General features: G+C 35.9%; 1 protein-coding gene across 2 annotated transcripts in view; it reads left to right on the top strand.

Annotated features, from left to right (window-relative positions):
• Window positions 1–135: 135 nt before the first annotated feature.
• Window positions 136–17810, top strand: part of LOC127162004 (ribonuclease inhibitor-like) — a 32974-nt gene continuing 15299 nt past the window's right edge. The window contains exons 1-3 of one of the 2 annotated variants that reach the window (XM_051104779.1): window positions 137–380; window positions 9892–10065; window positions 12876–13025. In XM_051104779.1, the coding sequence (XP_050960736.1) occupies window positions 169–380; window positions 9892–10065; window positions 12876–13025 (536 nt within the window). In that variant the 5' untranslated portion in view covers window positions 137–168. Of the gene's footprint in view, window positions 381–9891; window positions 10066–12875; window positions 13026–17810 lie in introns of both variants that reach the window. The other variant, XM_051104778.1, reaches the window with a different exon arrangement.

Here is a 17810-nt window from a genome sequence, read left to right on the forward strand (position 1 = left end):
ATGGCAATAACTTTTAAGTCGTTGAGGATGTTTAACCGCTGTAAAGTCCAGAGAGTGAATATACAGGGACATGAGCAGGACAGAATGCCAAGTGTAAAAGCAGTTTATTCTTTTCTGTTATACAGTTTAAGGTTTAGGAAAGAAATAAAGTCACTCAGACTTTATCTTATGAACATGCTTTTTAACGAAAGTCCCCCTTTTTTCAGATTGGCAGGCTCTAATCTCACAATTCAGCACTGTGAAATTGTGGCTTCAGCTTTACAATCATCAAACTCCCCGCTGAGAGAGCTGGACCTGAGTAACAATGACCTGCAGGATTCAGCAGTGAAGTTACTGTGTGCTGGACTGAAGAGTCCAAACTGTCAACTCAACATACTGAGGTTTGACTTGTACATGGATTCATATGTTAGTGATAATGTGACTATGTAGCAGATTCTTTCATGTTTTTGTATGTTTAGAGTCCAATTTTTGTTCTGCCTTTAATTGGTTATTTTGATTCATAAATGTTTAATGATCAAGAGCCATTGAAATACATGAATAAGAAAGGATGAAACAATGATAATGTGACCATTAATCAATGATCCTTTGTCAGTTACTACACAAGATGTCATTATCATTACCTTCAAACAATATAACTGACCATCATTATGGGATGTAAACCTTTACATTAATGTTGGGCCTCATTTACAAAATGAACATACGATAGAAAATTGGGTGCACGGTCATTTCTACACAAAACTTGGAATTAATCAATATGGACGTGAGCAGTGGGTACAATCAAATCTCACGTCAGGTCTTAGCTCATGTACGCAAGTTTTTTAGTTAGCCTGAACTTGTGTGCAACATAGACAAATGCAGAAAATTGAATGACAGCATTTTGTGCGTTATATTATTTTCCTGACCGACAACCAAAGCTCATTTTTCTTTCAGTGCTTTAAGCTTTATATGCGCAAACAGAATCTTAAAAAACAGATTATGAGGATTCACACATTGTCGCATCACACACCTGCAGCACTTCTGTGAACAGTTTTACAAGGTAAAAAGGGTGTTGTTTTACAAAACCATTGAGAATTTTTAATCAAAGTATATTAGAGACTTTTCATTAAGACCCTAAAGAATCATATCAACTTGTGGAAAATGGGCATCCGATGACCCCTTTAAATAATTAAAAGATTAACAAAAGAAAAAAAAAGCTGTACAAGTATAGGCTACTTTTGTTTATGTGACACTGTTTATGCATTTTATTTGTTTTCTTTATATCTTTATTTTAACCCTCTGGGGTCTGAGGGTGTTTTCGGGCCCTGGAGAAGTTTTGACATGCCCTGACATTTGTGCTTTTTTCAGTATCTTAAAAACATATTAATGGCTAAAGTCTGATTACATTCTAATCAGCACAAACTGGGCTACAATAATATGCAAGCAACATTAAAATACATGTTTGTGTTTTTGAGAAAACAACGTTTATGCGTGGTTAGTGAAAAACTAAAATCTTTAAGTCACTGAAGTAAGACTATAAAACACATCCAGAACATTAGTCCACAAGACTTTTGAGAACTGGATGTGGTTGTCTAGAGTTTTTTCTACAAAATGATGTGAAAATCATCTCATTCACACGTTTACAGAAAACAATATATTGATTTAAATTTTCTAAGACATGTTTTGTGACTGAAAGGGAATATGTGAGGGAGTGACAACGGCCATGAATATTGAGTGATCTACACCTGAGAGACAAAAGGCCCTCCTCTAATGGCCCATCAATGAGACTGTGACTGTCAGGTAGAAACAATGAGAGATTCAGAGAATGGAGTTTTAGACTATTTGTATTTTATTTACAACACAGTATCATCAAAACATACATAATGAAGGTCAAAAGCACATTATTGACTACACCGATTTAACCACAGAGACGTGAACAGACCTTGTGCCATTCCTGAAAACTGTTTTCTGGATTCTGTTCAACAAGTGAAACAAGTAAATTATACTTAATATTTAAGTGATTGCTGCTTCTTTCCATTGATTTAAGAAACAAAACTCATCAGAAGTCCAGGACATTGTCTTACAATAAAAAAACAGTGTAGTTGAACATTTGATGTTGGTATAGCACTCTTCATGTAGCCTTCATCTGTGGTGCAGGAATCAGATCACTAGACAAAAAAAAGAAAAAAAAAAAAAACAACAACTGTGAGCATGTTAATATCAGGAGCATCTGTAATCCCAGTCAACACGTGAGATCATGCGATGTTCACAGTGAGATCACATCATTCTCATTGTGTGATACTCGAGAGTGTGAGTAATATGTGAGCTCATTGTGAATTCAAAATGTTGTGCAGGTTGAGAGGAGGCACTGCAAATATCGGTCACCAGGGGACATTCTACTTCCTGTTTCTCAACACTATCACAGTGGTGTCACATGATGAGCTCACAGTATGCTCACAGAGTGCACACTCAGATAACAAATTTATGTTATAAGAACCTTACGGAGCCCCTTAAGGGACATGGTGGTGAAAAAAATCAGAGTGAGTGAAAAAAAATTCAGGGTGGGAGGAAAAATATTTTTCAGATTTTTTTGCGTTCCCTCGCAAAACTTTGCGTTCTCTCGCAAAACTTTTGCGTTCCCTCGCAAAGTTTTTTGCGTTCCCTCGCAAAACTTTGCATTCTCTCGCAAAACTTTTGCGTTCTCTCGCAAAGTTTTTTGCGTTCCCTCGCAAAACATTTGCGTTCCCTCGCAAAACTTTTGCGTTCTCTCGCAAAACCGGTTGGGTTCGGACAAACACTTCCTGTTTACTCAGCTCAGTATGTTCACAACGGAGCGGTTCATATAAGTTTTATACTGAACTTGAACTTAAGTGGCCTATTATAGAAATACAGTCATTTAATTGCTTATAGTTTAAGGCACGATTTGGGAAAATCCTAAAACGCTTAATGTGGATTAATGTACTAAAACAGTGACAGCGGAGGCCCAATTCGGTATTAATAAATGCTATTCATACTAATAAAAATTTTAATATTAATAGCATTACTCTCAATAAAGCAGTCATAAATGCAACTTGCTAATGTCTTTTCTCCCCACAGAAAACCTTTAGGATACAGAAAACGCTTAATGGAAGCTAATGGACGAATTAAGACGGTATTTGTAGTTACAGTGGTTTAAGTATAGTAACCATGGTTAATTTGTTTGCTGCTTGTTTAAAAAAAAAAAATATAAGTTTCTGAAAGGAAAAATAAAACAAACAAGTCACGTAGCCTATTAGTCCCATTTATTCAGAAATAATACTACCAGCAGGCCTACAGCGTGTTATAATACCAACATTATAAACACACATAGCCTAGGCTATTTTAGTCCGCCGCACTCCACAGCAAATCCTTTAAATTTAACCATATTCAGAACAGACCAAAAACCAAAACCAAAAAACTATAACTTATTCATTTTTAACGAATAAATATAATATAATGCAGTATATAATAATAAGTATAAGCTTATAGCTATAAATAAACTAAAAGAAATAATTTAAAGCGAAACTGAAAGTATGGGCTCACGTATGGCTCTCCTTCAGCACAAATCCAAATGTTTCCATATTCACAATGTATTTGCAGCTAAACCAATAAATTAACCATTAAATTAACCGGGCTTTGTACGTTCCAATATCGACGTGAAAAAATCATAATGAACAAAAATGTGCCGCAGTGGATTGGACCGGTGCTCACGCTGTACGACACAGACTAATACAGACTATTTAAACTGACTAGTGTAACTTTGTATCTGTTTGGGTGATTCTGTGTATTATTTTAATAATGAACAGGCTGCGAGGCGCCGGCGCGATCAAATAGCTGATATATAAAAACTGTAAAAATATATACATATATATACAGGGGTTGGACAATAAAACTGAAACACCTGTTTTTTTAAAAACAATTAGTACGTTGTTGAGCCTTTTTGTGCCCAATGCAGCATCATTTCATCCTGGGAATGACAAATATAAGTCCTGCACAGTAGCCAGAAGGATTTTAAGCTATTCTCCTCTTGCAAAAAAAAAAAAAAAAAAAAAAAAAAGTGGCCAGGTCACTACGTGATGCTGGCGTAGGAAAACTTTTCCTAACTCGCTCTTCCAAAACATCCCTCAATAATATTCAGATCTGGTGACTGTGCAGGCCATGGGAGATGTTCATCTTCACTTTCATGTTCATCAAACCACTCTGTCACCAGCCTTGTTGTGTGTATTGGTGCATTATCATCCTGATACAAGGCACTACTTTCAGGGTACAATGTTTGATCCATTGGGTGCACATAGTCAACCTTCACTCTCTGCTCTTACTGGTGCAGTGTGCAATCAGTGAAGATAGGCCACCAGGCTGTGCAAACATATCCATGAAACCTCCAACACTATATTGGCCAGTGTTTCAGTTTCATTGTCCAACCCCTGTATATAAAATATAAAAAACTGTCTTCCATACAGAAAAATACCCTGTGCGAGTTATTGTTTTTCATGTTTAAAATAGGAGAATGCAATATCCAAACGACTGCAAATGCAACATTTATTTTATATAGCAGTTCAACAAAAAGGGTAATATTAAGTGACATTTTAAATGTAGCCTACATTTTAAATACATGATGTTTGTTATATTTAACGAAATAATAATAGTTCCAATGAAATCCGCAACAGAACTGGTGTGTCTCCAAGCAACAGCGGTGTTTCGTTTCTGAATTAATCTGCAGCTTTGAACCATTCGGAGAGTCCGTGATTAATCACCCATTCATAACTACAACCATTTGCTTAGTTATTGAATGAATGAATGAATGAATGACGGGACGCCTTGCTCGTTAAGACAGTGACATGCCGCCACCTACTGGAACGTTTGAGAACCACTAGTTTAATGGATTACTTCATTAATTGCCTATTTTTAATAAAACATAAAATGTTGGCTTTTTATATCATTGTCTTCTTATATTAAGCTAAGGTACATTGGATATATTTTTAATAATTCCATATTTGGTCTTTTTTTTTATCAACGTCTTCATAAAGCCGGGTTTTCTTTATGGGAGGAAAAGGCTTAACATGCAATTTAGAGCTTTCTGTTCATATTCGGGGCTTACCTGCTTTCCTACATTTAAAATGTATAACAAACTCTATACCGAGTTTGGCCTTTTATACTCTATTATCCCGTTAAGTTTTCTTTCTGGGGGATACGCTTAACGTGCAATTTAGCGGGTTACGTTTATATACTGAGCTATTCTGGTATATAAGGTGTGTACTGAACTTGGTCCTACAGTGGTTTACATTTTAGAATGTACCAAAATCGTGCCTTGATGTATTTATATAATAGCCTACTTGAGTCCAAGTTCAGAATCAAACTCTATGAGTCGCTCAATTGCGAACGTGCAATGTAGGAACCACTACAAGCTGTAAAGTTAACAGATAGTGTTTGTCCGAACTCAACTGGTTTTGCGAGAGAACGCAAAAGTTTTGCGAGGGAACGCAAAAAAGTTTTGCGAGAGAACGCAAAAGTTTTGCGAGGGAACGCAAAAAAGTTTTGCGAGGGAACGCAAAAAAGTTTTGCCAGAGAACGCAAAAGTTTTGCGAGGGAACGCAAAAAAGTTTTGCGAGAGAACGCAAAAGTTTTGCGAGGGAACGCAAAAAAGTTTTGCGAGAGAACGCAAAAGTTTTGCGAGGGAACGCAAAAAACTTTCCGAGAGAACGCAAAAGTTTTGCGAGGGAACGCAAAGTTTTGCGAGAGAATGCAAAAGTTTTGCGAGGGAACGCAAATGTTTTGCGAGAGAACGCAAAAAAATCTGAAAAATATTTTTCCTCCCACCCTGAATTTTTTTTCACTCACTCTGATTTTTTTCAGCACCATGTCCCTTAAGGGGCTCCGTAGAACCTTCTCCAAACATACACAGCAAAATCCCCAGTGTTAATTTAGCACTCTGAGTGTGGACACATATAAACACTGAAGCAGTGTTGAAGTTAACACTGAAGCAGTGTTGAAGGTAATGAGATAATTAGGTGATTAACGAAGTGATGATTGATCATTATTGAAGACACCTGATGTTAACAAGCAGAATCACCAAAGGAGAAAACCAACATTTTTAAGCAACCATTATAGTGGTCAATGTTTGCATTAGTTGGGCTCTTGACCCTTAAATCTTTAATACTAGATTTTGTTTGGCTTCTGTATTTGAGTTAAAACAGCCAGACAAGCCAAAAGCTCAAGTCACTAGCTGATTATGTTTTAACATAGTAATTGTTTGACGTAAATCACCTAGAGTATAACCTCTAAGTTAGTTTTTTTTTGCTTATTGTAATTGCCTTGACAATCCACAGAAGATCCAGCACTTTTTTTTTTACAACCTGTTCAAAAAAAAAAAAAATATTTCACCTAGGCACACATAGACATCAAGAACCAGCCCATGAATCTCAACAATGGTGACAAACGGCATATTCACATAAACAGATCAACTCTGAACTCTCAGAATTTATTCATGCCGCAATGCATGATGGGAGTCATGGATGAATTCTGATTGGCTACAACACGCTTTTTGATGGTCACCGTTGTTGTGATTCTCACACTGATTCTTCATGTCTGTGTGTCTAAATTAAGATGAACTTTTTTTCATCTGATTATGAACTGAACTGATTGATCTTGTATTCACAGGTTTTTTTTGTAATCTGTAAGGAAATTCTATGTCAAATACTCAAGTCACTATACAATGTAATCATTGCAAGCACAGTCAATGCCATCTTACTGACTTTTGCTCTTTGCTTGTCTGGCTGTTATAACTCAGTAATTGCAGCCAAACAGGAGCTAATATTGATGATTTAAGGGTCAAGAGCCCAACTAATGCAAACACTGACCACTATAATGGTTGCTTAAAAATTTTGGTTTTCTCCTTTGGTGATTCTGCTTATTAAAATCAGGTGTCTTCAATAATGATCAATCATCACTTTGTTAATCACCTAATTATCTCATTACCTTCAACACTGCTTCAGTGTTTATATGTGTCCACACTCACAGTGTTAAATTAACACTGGGGATTTTGCTGTGTACAACTGATGTGTAACTGTGTTTGTAAACCACATTTGTTATGGCAAGGAATACCAAGAAGGGATTATTAATGATAAAAACACAATCGTCACCTAGATTCAGTATGCAATCAATTATAATAGCTCTTTGTTTATACAGCATAACAATTTATGAAGAAATTTGAAAGCATAAATCAAACATTTTAAACTGCCGTGTCATGTAAAAACAGAGAAACATCAAGAATCAGTGTATGAATCTCAACAATGGTGACAATCAAAAGCTTCCTGCAGCAATGCATGCTGGGTACCTACAGGGGTTGGACAATGAAACTGAAACACTGGCCAATATAGTGTTGGAGGTTTCATGGCTATATTTATGCAGCCTGGTGGCCAGTCTTTACTGATCGCACATTCCATCAATAAGAGCAGAGGGTGAAGGTTGACTTTGTGCACCCAATAGCTCAAACATTGTACCTTGAAGGTGGTGCCGTGTATTAGGATGATAATGCACCAATACACACAGCAAGACTGGTGACAAGAGTGATTTGATGAACATGAAAGTAAAGTTAAACATCTCCCATGGCCTGCACAGTCACCAGATCTGAATATTATTGAGCCACTTTGGGGTGTTTTGGAGGAGCGAGTCAGGAAATGTTTTCATACACCAACATCACATAGTGATCTGGCCACTGTTCTGCGAAAGGAATGGCTCAAAATCCTTCTGGCTACTGTGCAGGACTTGTATTTGTCATTCCCAAGATGAAATAATGCTGTATTGGCTGCAAAAGGAGGCCAAACGGCATACTAATTGTGGTTTAAACCCAGGTGTTTCAGTTTCACTGTCCAACCCCTGTAGTCTCCGTGCAGTGAGTGCACTTTGACTTCACATTGTGATCATAGTGTGAGCACACATTGAGGACGCTGTGAGGTTACACTTTTAGCTCACTGTTACGTCACATTGTGACCACATGGTGAGATCAGTGTGAGATCAAATTGTTGACTGGGATATATACATATAGTATGATTTTGTAGTCATAAACTCACACATGCTTTATACTATCTTTAAAAAATGGCATTTTATATCTGAGAAACTAATTATTATTGTTTAGCACGTTAAACACCTATTCATGAACAAAGTATTAATAATAAACTAATATTATCCTATTGTTATACGATAGATAGATAGATAGATAAATAAATAAATAAATATGAATTTATAATCATAAACACAAGCATGCTTTGTATGTAGTATACAATACAGAACCATTTCATGTCTGAGAAACTAATTTACTATTGTTAAGCACGTCATAAACATCTATTCGTGAACAGAGTATATGACAGTAGTTTGGTCTAAACAATCTTAGACTCATTCAGTGTTACAGTGTAAACACTATTACTTTTATATCGCGTCATTTTTATTTTATAGAACATTAAAAACATCCTGGCGTCGTCAAACATTTCGATGCAATGAAATGAAACATACTTCATAACGTTTCAGTTTAACTTAAGTAGGCTAATAAAAGAAAGACTTACTCTTTCGGTGGATCTCGCTGTGCGTCGCATCACAAAATATCAGTGTTGCTAACTTGACATTTCAGCCATTAATCAAACTAAAATGCAGTCAACCAAACAAAAAGTTACACTGATTAATTTAAAATCTGTGTGCAGCATCCAAACAAACTTTTTTAAAATCTGCGCATAGGAAACTTTTTTTGGGAAGTGTTTTTTTTTACATGGATATTGGAACAGGAGTGAAGTACCAAGCCTTGTTTACATAATGAGTAATAGTTTAGCAACCAAATGTTACATGGCAAAACTGGAAACATTTGGATTCTTATCGAATGAGAGGCTAATGAGCCCAATACCATTTCAGTTTCACTCTATGTAACTTTACGTTTGTATTTATTAATGTTTTATTGTATAGTTTAATATATAATTTTATAGCTACTCATTTTTCATTTTTGTTCTGTAATACCATTAAATTTAAAGAATTTGTTGTGGAGTGAGGGGAACTAAATAGGCTATATAGTGTTTAATGTTTGTAAATGTTTCATTATATTTACTGGTATTTAATGTACATATAAATTAATGTAATTGTTTGCAATTACAAGGTTAATGGGTGTTTTTAGAGTAAAACCAGTTTCTCTTTCATGAAATTACTTCCTCTTTTTGGCCTGGTTATGTTTTTCTGTGTTGTAAACTCTAGGGGCAAGGCTTCTAAAACGGGGTGTTTTTAGGGGTGTGATATTCAAATGACAATTGGTTGGACTGGCAGCATACAAATGTTTCATAAATCACATGTGAACTCTGTTGTAAATTGATTTGTGCACTCGGATCTGCGCTCATTTCAATGTTGGATTGATAAATGAGGCCCATATATCTTCTACATATATGAAACTTTTCAAACATCAGCTGATGTCTGTACATTTGTAAAGTCTGTTTATGGTCATGTTTATCTGTAGTGTTTGATCTACTGTAACTGAGTTAAGATGAGAACTTATGCAGTTTATTGATAAACAGAAAACCAAATACCAAACAAATAGAACTAAAACATCATATAAGCATGAGCACCTGATTATGAAATACACACATCTGTGTATTTGACAAGTATTGCATTTAATTCACTTCATCTGTGATAAAGTATACAAACACAGTGCAAAACGTCAGTATTAGGAGCAGAAAGTGTCAGACTTCAAATCTCTGCTTTCAGTTCTGCCCCTGACTGCAATCGGCAACTCTCACTGATCGGTCTGTGCAGCACCACATGGACTCAAACATACCTAAAGACATGAAAACATTAACAATAAGAAAACCTAAAACAGATACGTCAACAGTGTGTATGTAATTAATTATTTCTCATTACCCTGTTTAGATTGGCAATCTGTAATCTCACTGATCAGCACTGTGAAACTATGGCTTCAGTTTTACAATCATCAAACTCTTCTCTGAGAGAGCTGGACCTGAGTAACAATGACCTGCAGGATTCAGGAGTGAAACGGCTGTGTGCTGGACTAAAGAGTCCAAACTGTCAACTCAACCTACTGAGGTATTTAATGGGGTATTTAAATGTTCTTTGTAACATATACATGTACACTCATTGGACACTTTATTGGGTACAACTGTTTAGCTGCTCATTAATGCAACTGTCTAATCAGCCAGTCATGTGACAGCATATAGAAACTGCTGAACTACTGTTTTTTTTTTTTTTTTGCAAACAACCATCTCAGAGTCACTAGTAGTCACTGTCATTCTTGAAAGGTGCTGGTGCTGTGTTTGAATGATTTAAATCCTCACTGATTGTTTTTAATGTTTTTAGTCCTGTATACCATGACTAGTTCAGCAGGCTCTAGCAGGGGTCTGTGCTAGGGTTCATTCTTTTGAAATATACTTTATATGTTGCCTATGGGAGAGATCATTTGAAAGTAGGAATGTGACAATGCATGCTGGGCTGGATGAAAATCAATAAAAATATGTGCTTATTCAAGTTGGTTGAGAGTGAGGATTTATATGAATGTCTAAGAGGAACTGTCTTCAGAAAGTTTAGATTTTCTTTTTATCTTGCCTGTGTATCATGCATATTAAAGTAGTGTTTAGAAACTGCTTAGTTTACAGCGGTAACCAAGAAAACACTCTATCGCTGCTGTTCCATAAGCGCCACCTACTGCCAGAGAGTGAATATGCATTCTCATTCAGCATGTCTGGTGTTTTTGTTTCGTTCAGATGTTTTCTGTAGAATAGTTTCACAAAGCTAAAATCAGACCATTCGGTTTTTGCTTCAAATCTAATCTAATTTAAATCAAAAACTGCTCATACTGCATGTGTACAGCATCTTTGTTTTGATTGTGATTAAAATGCAGTGGTTGCCTAATTTTAAATGGAAAGAGCAAAGGCAAAGCCTTAGTTTGTTTATATGAAGAGATTTATTTTATTTGTAGTATTCATTTAATTGATTTGGGATTTGTTTTAAAATGTCAATTTAGCTTTGTTATTTGACATATTTCAATTTCTTAAAGAAATGTGCAGTGTTTTGTCTGAGAAATAATAAAAGGACACCTTACATTTATAATTCATCTTAAATCTCATTTTGTCCTAAAAAAAAAAAAAAAAAAAAAAAAAAAGTGAGAAAATAATATCATGAATTGTTACATCCCTATGTTGAAGTTTGGTCTGGCGTTTTGTTGTTATGCTGATGATTTCAGATTTATGTCAGCAGACACCCTAATCCTAACCTAAAATCTTAGATGTTAGACAATTTTCTTAAACTCAATCAGTGACATGCACAGACCTCTGGAGGGGCAGTTGAGAGTGGCTAAACATATTCCTGTGTAATTATTAGATTTGAGCACTGTAATTGTTAATAACATTTGATTTGTATCATGTGTTTGGCAACACAACTGACATATTCAAGGCCCGAAAAGGTATTAAGGATATCGTTATAATGGTCCGTGTGACATCAGTGGTTCAACCATAATATTACAAAAGCAATGAGAATAGTTTTTGTGTGTAAAGAAAACTAAAAATAATAACTTTATTCAGCCATTTGTTTTCTTCTGTGTCAGTCTTCTATGCACGTACATGAGAGTATCACAATGCATGCATGTGCATTCCTGTAGCGTGTGCTTATAAATGGAGCAAAGCATCTGGGTTCAAAACTCCGGCTCCTGCGTCAGCAGCACCACACACACATGTACTTGTTGCACACTGCAGTAAACTGCTTTGATATTAGAATATGATATTAATAAATGCTGGATGGCTTGTGTTGCTCAATGGCATGCAATTAATTTTTAAATATATTATATGAAGCTTTTATTACTATTAATACAAATAAAATTGTGTATGAGTTTGCTATGTTAACCACTTGACAAAATAGTATTCTCTCTAAGGCATGGTAAAAACATGATACTTGCAGTAAATCAAGAAAATTATATTGAAACAATAAGACTGTACAGTGTTGAGCTATATAAAAGAGATTAGTTTTCTGTCTTTATTTGTATCCAAGCAGTTGCTCACCTGTCTAATAAAACACATAACAGTATAAATCAAGTGTGCATGATGCCACTGGCAGGTGATGCAATGACATGGTCTATTACACTAGAAAAAAATTGCTTTAATTCAAAAAAACTTACATATTGTGCCTTTAAGCCCGAAACACACTGCACGATTTTTGGCTGTCCCAGATGAAAGATTGGCATCGTGAAACAGTCGTAGTGATTTCTGTGATCGTGGCTCCTAATCTGTGATCCTATGTCTTATAGTGAGAGAGGTTCAAAGATGGCCGTTGTCACAGTCTTGTGACCAAAGATAGCCTACGATCATTTTCTGACAGTGTCAGAAATTCAGCCTGATCATCACATGGTGTGTTTGCTGTCACGACCCACATTTACCGACCAGCCAATAAAAATGCTTTTTGAAATCAACGTGGCATAGCGTTAAAACAACAACAACAAAAAAAACTGTTTACCTCAAGCTCTTATTCTTTCCTCTTCTGCCGCTTACACTTTTTTTCATAGCCTACGAGTCAATAGGTGTCATCTACATGTCACACAGTGTGATCAGCAATGATCTTATATGACTGCTAAAATTGTGCAGTGTGTTGAAGGCTTTAAAGGCAGTAACTGTGTAGTTGCTGATGCAGTGATAGTTACATTAGCTCATGCATGTGTGTTGTTGTTATCTAATGGTTAACTGTAAGAGATTTACATTTTACAGAGAATGTTCACAATAATAATCTAGGAAATACCTGTAAAGTTAGTGTTTTTTGTAAAAACTTGCTGGATGTATATTATCCCTTGACATGTTGCATGGCTACTGTATTTCTAAAAAAAAGAAGCACACTAACACTCACTGTTGTTGTAGATTATCTGGTTGTATGGTGACAGAAGAAGGTTGTGCTGCTCTGGCATCATCTCTGAGTTCAAACCCCTCACACCTGAGAGAGCTGGATCTGAGCTACAATCACCCAGGAGTTTCAGGAGTGAAGCTGCTCAACCACCTGGAAAAACTCAAGTAAGCTGAACAGTAACAATCATCCTGTCTGCTGTGTATGTGAGAGAATTTGTTATTATGTTGTGGTTGTCAAGAGAAACTTAAAATAAAAAAAACAATGCATGGGAAGTCCATTAAAAATATGACAGTTTATATATTCATATAAAATTAATCTATGTATCACAGACCCATGATCAATGTAGAAGAGCCGTTTTGTCAAAGAACATGTCACTTCTGGTCCTGTCAACATGCTGTTCTTCACTGGTGGTCTGTGAGATCAATATACCATGACACTATATATCATGTTAACAAACAGAATTACTGAAGGAAAGAGAAACAGAAAAAAGAGAAGAGACAAACAGAAACACAACTACAACTAAATTACAGTCACAGCCTTAGATGAAACTGAAATAAAAGACATTAAATCTCTCAAGATCTCAGCAGAGGAGGATTAAACAATGCCACAAACAGCTTCACCAACTTCACTTATTACTAACCAGTTTGATTTTATTTCTGTCATACAAAAGTTCTTAATGAGAATTACAGAGTTTTAGATGTTAGTTTCTTTTGTAATTGTGTGCTTACAAAGCACATAATAGCAAATAAAACAAAGAGAGAAAGTGATGGGGCGGTTGGTTTTTTAATGCTGAAAATCATGTCTCGGCTTGGTTCACTGATATTATACTTTGTTGAATATAAAAGCCTTTTGCTTCTACAAGTTGAATTTTAAAAGTATTCTAGCAATTTAAACAATTTTCTTCTTAAAATTGTGGACAGAAAAAGTTTTGTTCATGGCACACATAGACATGAAGAATCAGCATATGAATCTCAACAATGGTGGCAATCAACAAAATATGCAAGTAAACATCTTTGAACATCATAAAACAGGCTACTAAAAAGTCACAACAAAAGTAGCAAAAAATTAAGGCATATATAAGAATAAACACTCCCGAAAATACAAAGACAATTCAGGTGCATAATTTATTAATGTTGCAATGCATTCTGGGAGCCATGAATGAGTTTTGATTGGTTCACCCAGAATGCACTGCAGCATGAAGTGTTTTGTTTATTGTCACCATCGTTGAGATTCATATGCTGATTCTTGATGAATGTTTGCATCTACATCACACAGGTGTTCAAAATATATTGAGCAAAGTATTTTTTTTTTTTTTTTTAAGTCTATCATGTTATTTGATTTTTAACAATAACAAATTAATGTAACAATGTTTCTATAATATATCAAATGTAACCACAAATTCCAGCTTTTGATCAGGATATTACACAATAAGTAAATCTCTACTAATGACCAATAACATTTCAAATAATATTTAGGGCCCGAGCACTACAGTGCGAGGACCCTATTGGAATTGCTCTGTTTATTAGGGCCCGAGCACGATGGTGTGAGGACCCTATTGGAATTGCTCCGTTTATTATTATTAGGGCCCGAGCACCGGTGGTGCGAGGACCCTCTTGGAATTGCTCCGTTTATTATTATTATTATTATTATTATTATTATTAGGGCCCGAGCACCGATGGTGTGAGGACCCTATTGGAATTGCTCCGTTTATTATTATTATTATTATTATTATTAGGGCCCGAGCACCGGTGGTGCGAGGACCCTATTGGAATTGCTCCGTTTATTATTATTATTATTATTATTAGGGCCCGAGCACCGGTGGTGCGAGGACCCTATTGGAATTGCTCCGTTTATTATTATTATTATTATTATTAGGGCCCGAGCACTGCAGTGCGAGGACCCTATTGGAATTGCTCCGTTTATTCTTCTTCTTCTTCTTCTTCTTCTTCTTCTTCCCCAAAGTAAAAAGTTTTTTTGAGGGCCTAAACATGCTCGAAAACTCACGAAACTTTGCACACGCATCAGTCCTGGCGAAAATTTACATCTGATATGGTTTTCAGAAGTGGGTGTGGCAAAATGGCTCGATAGCGCCACCTATAAAATTTCAACGGAGTGCGCCTCGAGCTGCGTTTCAGGTACATGTACGAACCTCGGTACACAGGTGTAGCACACCAATACCTACAAAAAAAGTCTCCTGGTACAACATCCTAAACCCAACAGGAAGTCCGTTATATTGAATTTCCTGTACAATTTTTGTGCAGTTTTTGCCATTTTCAGGCCTCGTACTTTAACGAACTCCTCCTACAGTTTTTATCCGATCATCTTCAAATTTGCTGAGTGTTATCATAAGGCCCTTGCGATGTTAAATTGCGAAGCTTTTGAGTTTTCGTCGAGGGGCGTGTCCGTGGTGGCCTGACAAATTTCGACGTGTCGCCATGAAAAAGGAAGTGGCTGTAACTTAAGCAAACAATGTCCGATCTGCCTCAAACTTCACAGGTGTGATAAGAGTCTGCTCCTGAACACATGTCAGTGTCCATATTCAGTTATAGTCATAGCGCCACCTGCTGACAACAGGAAGTGACATGTTTAACACTGTTACGGACTCCTAGCAACATATTAAAAAGCATTAGCAAGTTTTAAATAGGCTAACAACATGCTACAATCATGCTACAACATGCTAGCAACACTTAGCTAAGAGCTAAAGCATGCTATTAATACAAAGAAAAAGAAAATTGCTGTAACTCATGCATACAATGTCCAATCTGACCCAAACTTAATATTCAACATGCTACAAACATAGTAAAGCATGTTAGCAACACTTAGCTAATATGCTAAAGCATGCTAATAATACAATGAAACAGGAAGTTACTGTAACTCAGGCATACAATGTCCAATCTGCCCCAAACTTAACATGTTTGATAAGAGTCCTGGCCTGAACACATGCCCATGCCCGTATTCAGTTATAGTCATAGCGCCACCTGCTGGCAACAGGAAGTCACATGTTTAATACTGTTGTGGATGCCTAGCAACATTTTAAAAATATCAACAAGTGTTAAATAGGGTAGCAACATGCTAGAAACATGCTATAACATGTTAGCAACACTTAGCTAATTGCTAAAGCATGCTCTTAATGCAATGAAACAGGAAGTTACTGTAACTCAGGCATGCAATGTCCAATCTGACCCAAACTTAATATGTTTGATAAGAGTCCTGGCCTGAACACATCTAAAGGCCAATATTCCATTACAATTATAGCGCCACCAGCTGACAACAGGAAATGACTTATCTTACACTAACTCAAGCATATCATGTTCAATCTGCACCAAACTTCATATGTTTGATAAAAGCGCTGACCTGAAGACGTCTACATGCCAATATTCAGTTATAGGCATAGCACCACCAGCTGGCAGCAGGAAGTTTGGCACATCTAAATGATTTTGATATGTTCCTCCTAAATTTACTATGTTAAAAGCATAGTGCCCACCGTTCGCTGTTTCCCTAAAGCCACCGATCGGCGGTGAGCCCGGGTGCGAGGGCCCATTCATCGCTGCTTGCAGCTTTAATTTTTCTTGTTTTTTTTTTTTTGCCATAGTAAGTGTGTTTTGCAGACACAGACTTACAGCAGCCAGAAAAGAAAAATTATGAATTGAGCCCAATTAAAGAGCCCAATTAAAGCAAACATTGATCGTCTTAATGGTAAGTTCAAACTAAATAAATTCAACATCTAAACCTCTGTTCTAAATAAGTACTTTAGACAAACTGATTAGTAATAAGTGAAGCTGGTGAAGCTGTTTGTGGAGTTGTTTAATCATCCTCTGCTGAGATCTTGAGAGATTTAATGTGTTTTATTTCAGTTGATTTCATCTAAGGCTGTGACTGTAAGTCAGTTGTAGTTGTGTTTCTCTTCTCTTTTTTTCTGTTTCTCTTTCCTTCTGTACTTCTGCTTGTTAACATTCTCATTAAGTTCAACTCTGCTTCAGTGTTACTTTAACACTCTCTATTGTGGGACCAAATACACTGTGATCAGTGTTGATCCCTGAAAATTCTCCAAATAACGTCACTTAACTTTTTACAGTCATGAACTCCCCGTCATGAACATCACCCACCCACAAAATGGAACTAAAATGAACACATATAACACACCAGATCATTTTGCAGAGCAATTTTAACACCTCTTATTAACTTAAATATACAACACACTAAGGAAATATGAGATTTAAATTATTTATTTATTTGTTTATTTATTTATTTATTTATTTGTACTTATAGTTAACACATTAATAAATGATTGCCTTAAGTCTTTGCTATAATTTGTTTAGTCATTACTGGTGAACAATGCAAATAGAATTTTTTTTTTTTTTTTTTTTTTTTTTTTTTTTTTAAAGCTGAGGTGTAGCCTATCAAAAACTCTGTCAAAATATGAGAAACTGCTTTCATATGGAATTACGTAGCACATAAATGTAGCACATAAGTTATGAGGACTGTCTTTATGGTGTTTTTCTAGTGGTTATAGTGTTTGACCACCTTTCTAGCAATTTGCCAAAAATGAGCAGTAGTTTCCTTTCCTGGATATTACTGTGGGCTGTTTAACATTTCTATAACACCAAAAAGGGGAAAATTTTTCAGAAAACAGTGAAGCTGGTTTAAATTAAATAGTGAAAGATAATCCCAAACCTATAAGCAGTGACAGACACTGTTACATTAAAGCGTAATATTTAAATTGATTTTCATGCAAAGATGTTTTCTAATGTCAGCAGTGGACTGTTACACTGAAGTCTTAAAGGAGACCCGTCTCTTTAAACAGTGTTTAAATCAGAGAACTAAAATCACAGTAGAAAATGGCCTTTTTTCTACATTTTGACACTAACATCAGTGCACCTCAGGAAACATTAAAACATTATAAACAAATGCAGTTCATAAACCTTTAAGGATACAGTGACAGTGACTTA

Source organism: Labeo rohita, unplaced genomic scaffold (assembly GCF_022985175.1).
Source record: "Labeo rohita strain BAU-BD-2019 unplaced genomic scaffold, IGBB_LRoh.1.0 scaffold_799, whole genome shotgun sequence".
NCBI lineage: Eukaryota > Metazoa > Chordata > Actinopteri > Cypriniformes > Cyprinidae > Labeo > Labeo rohita.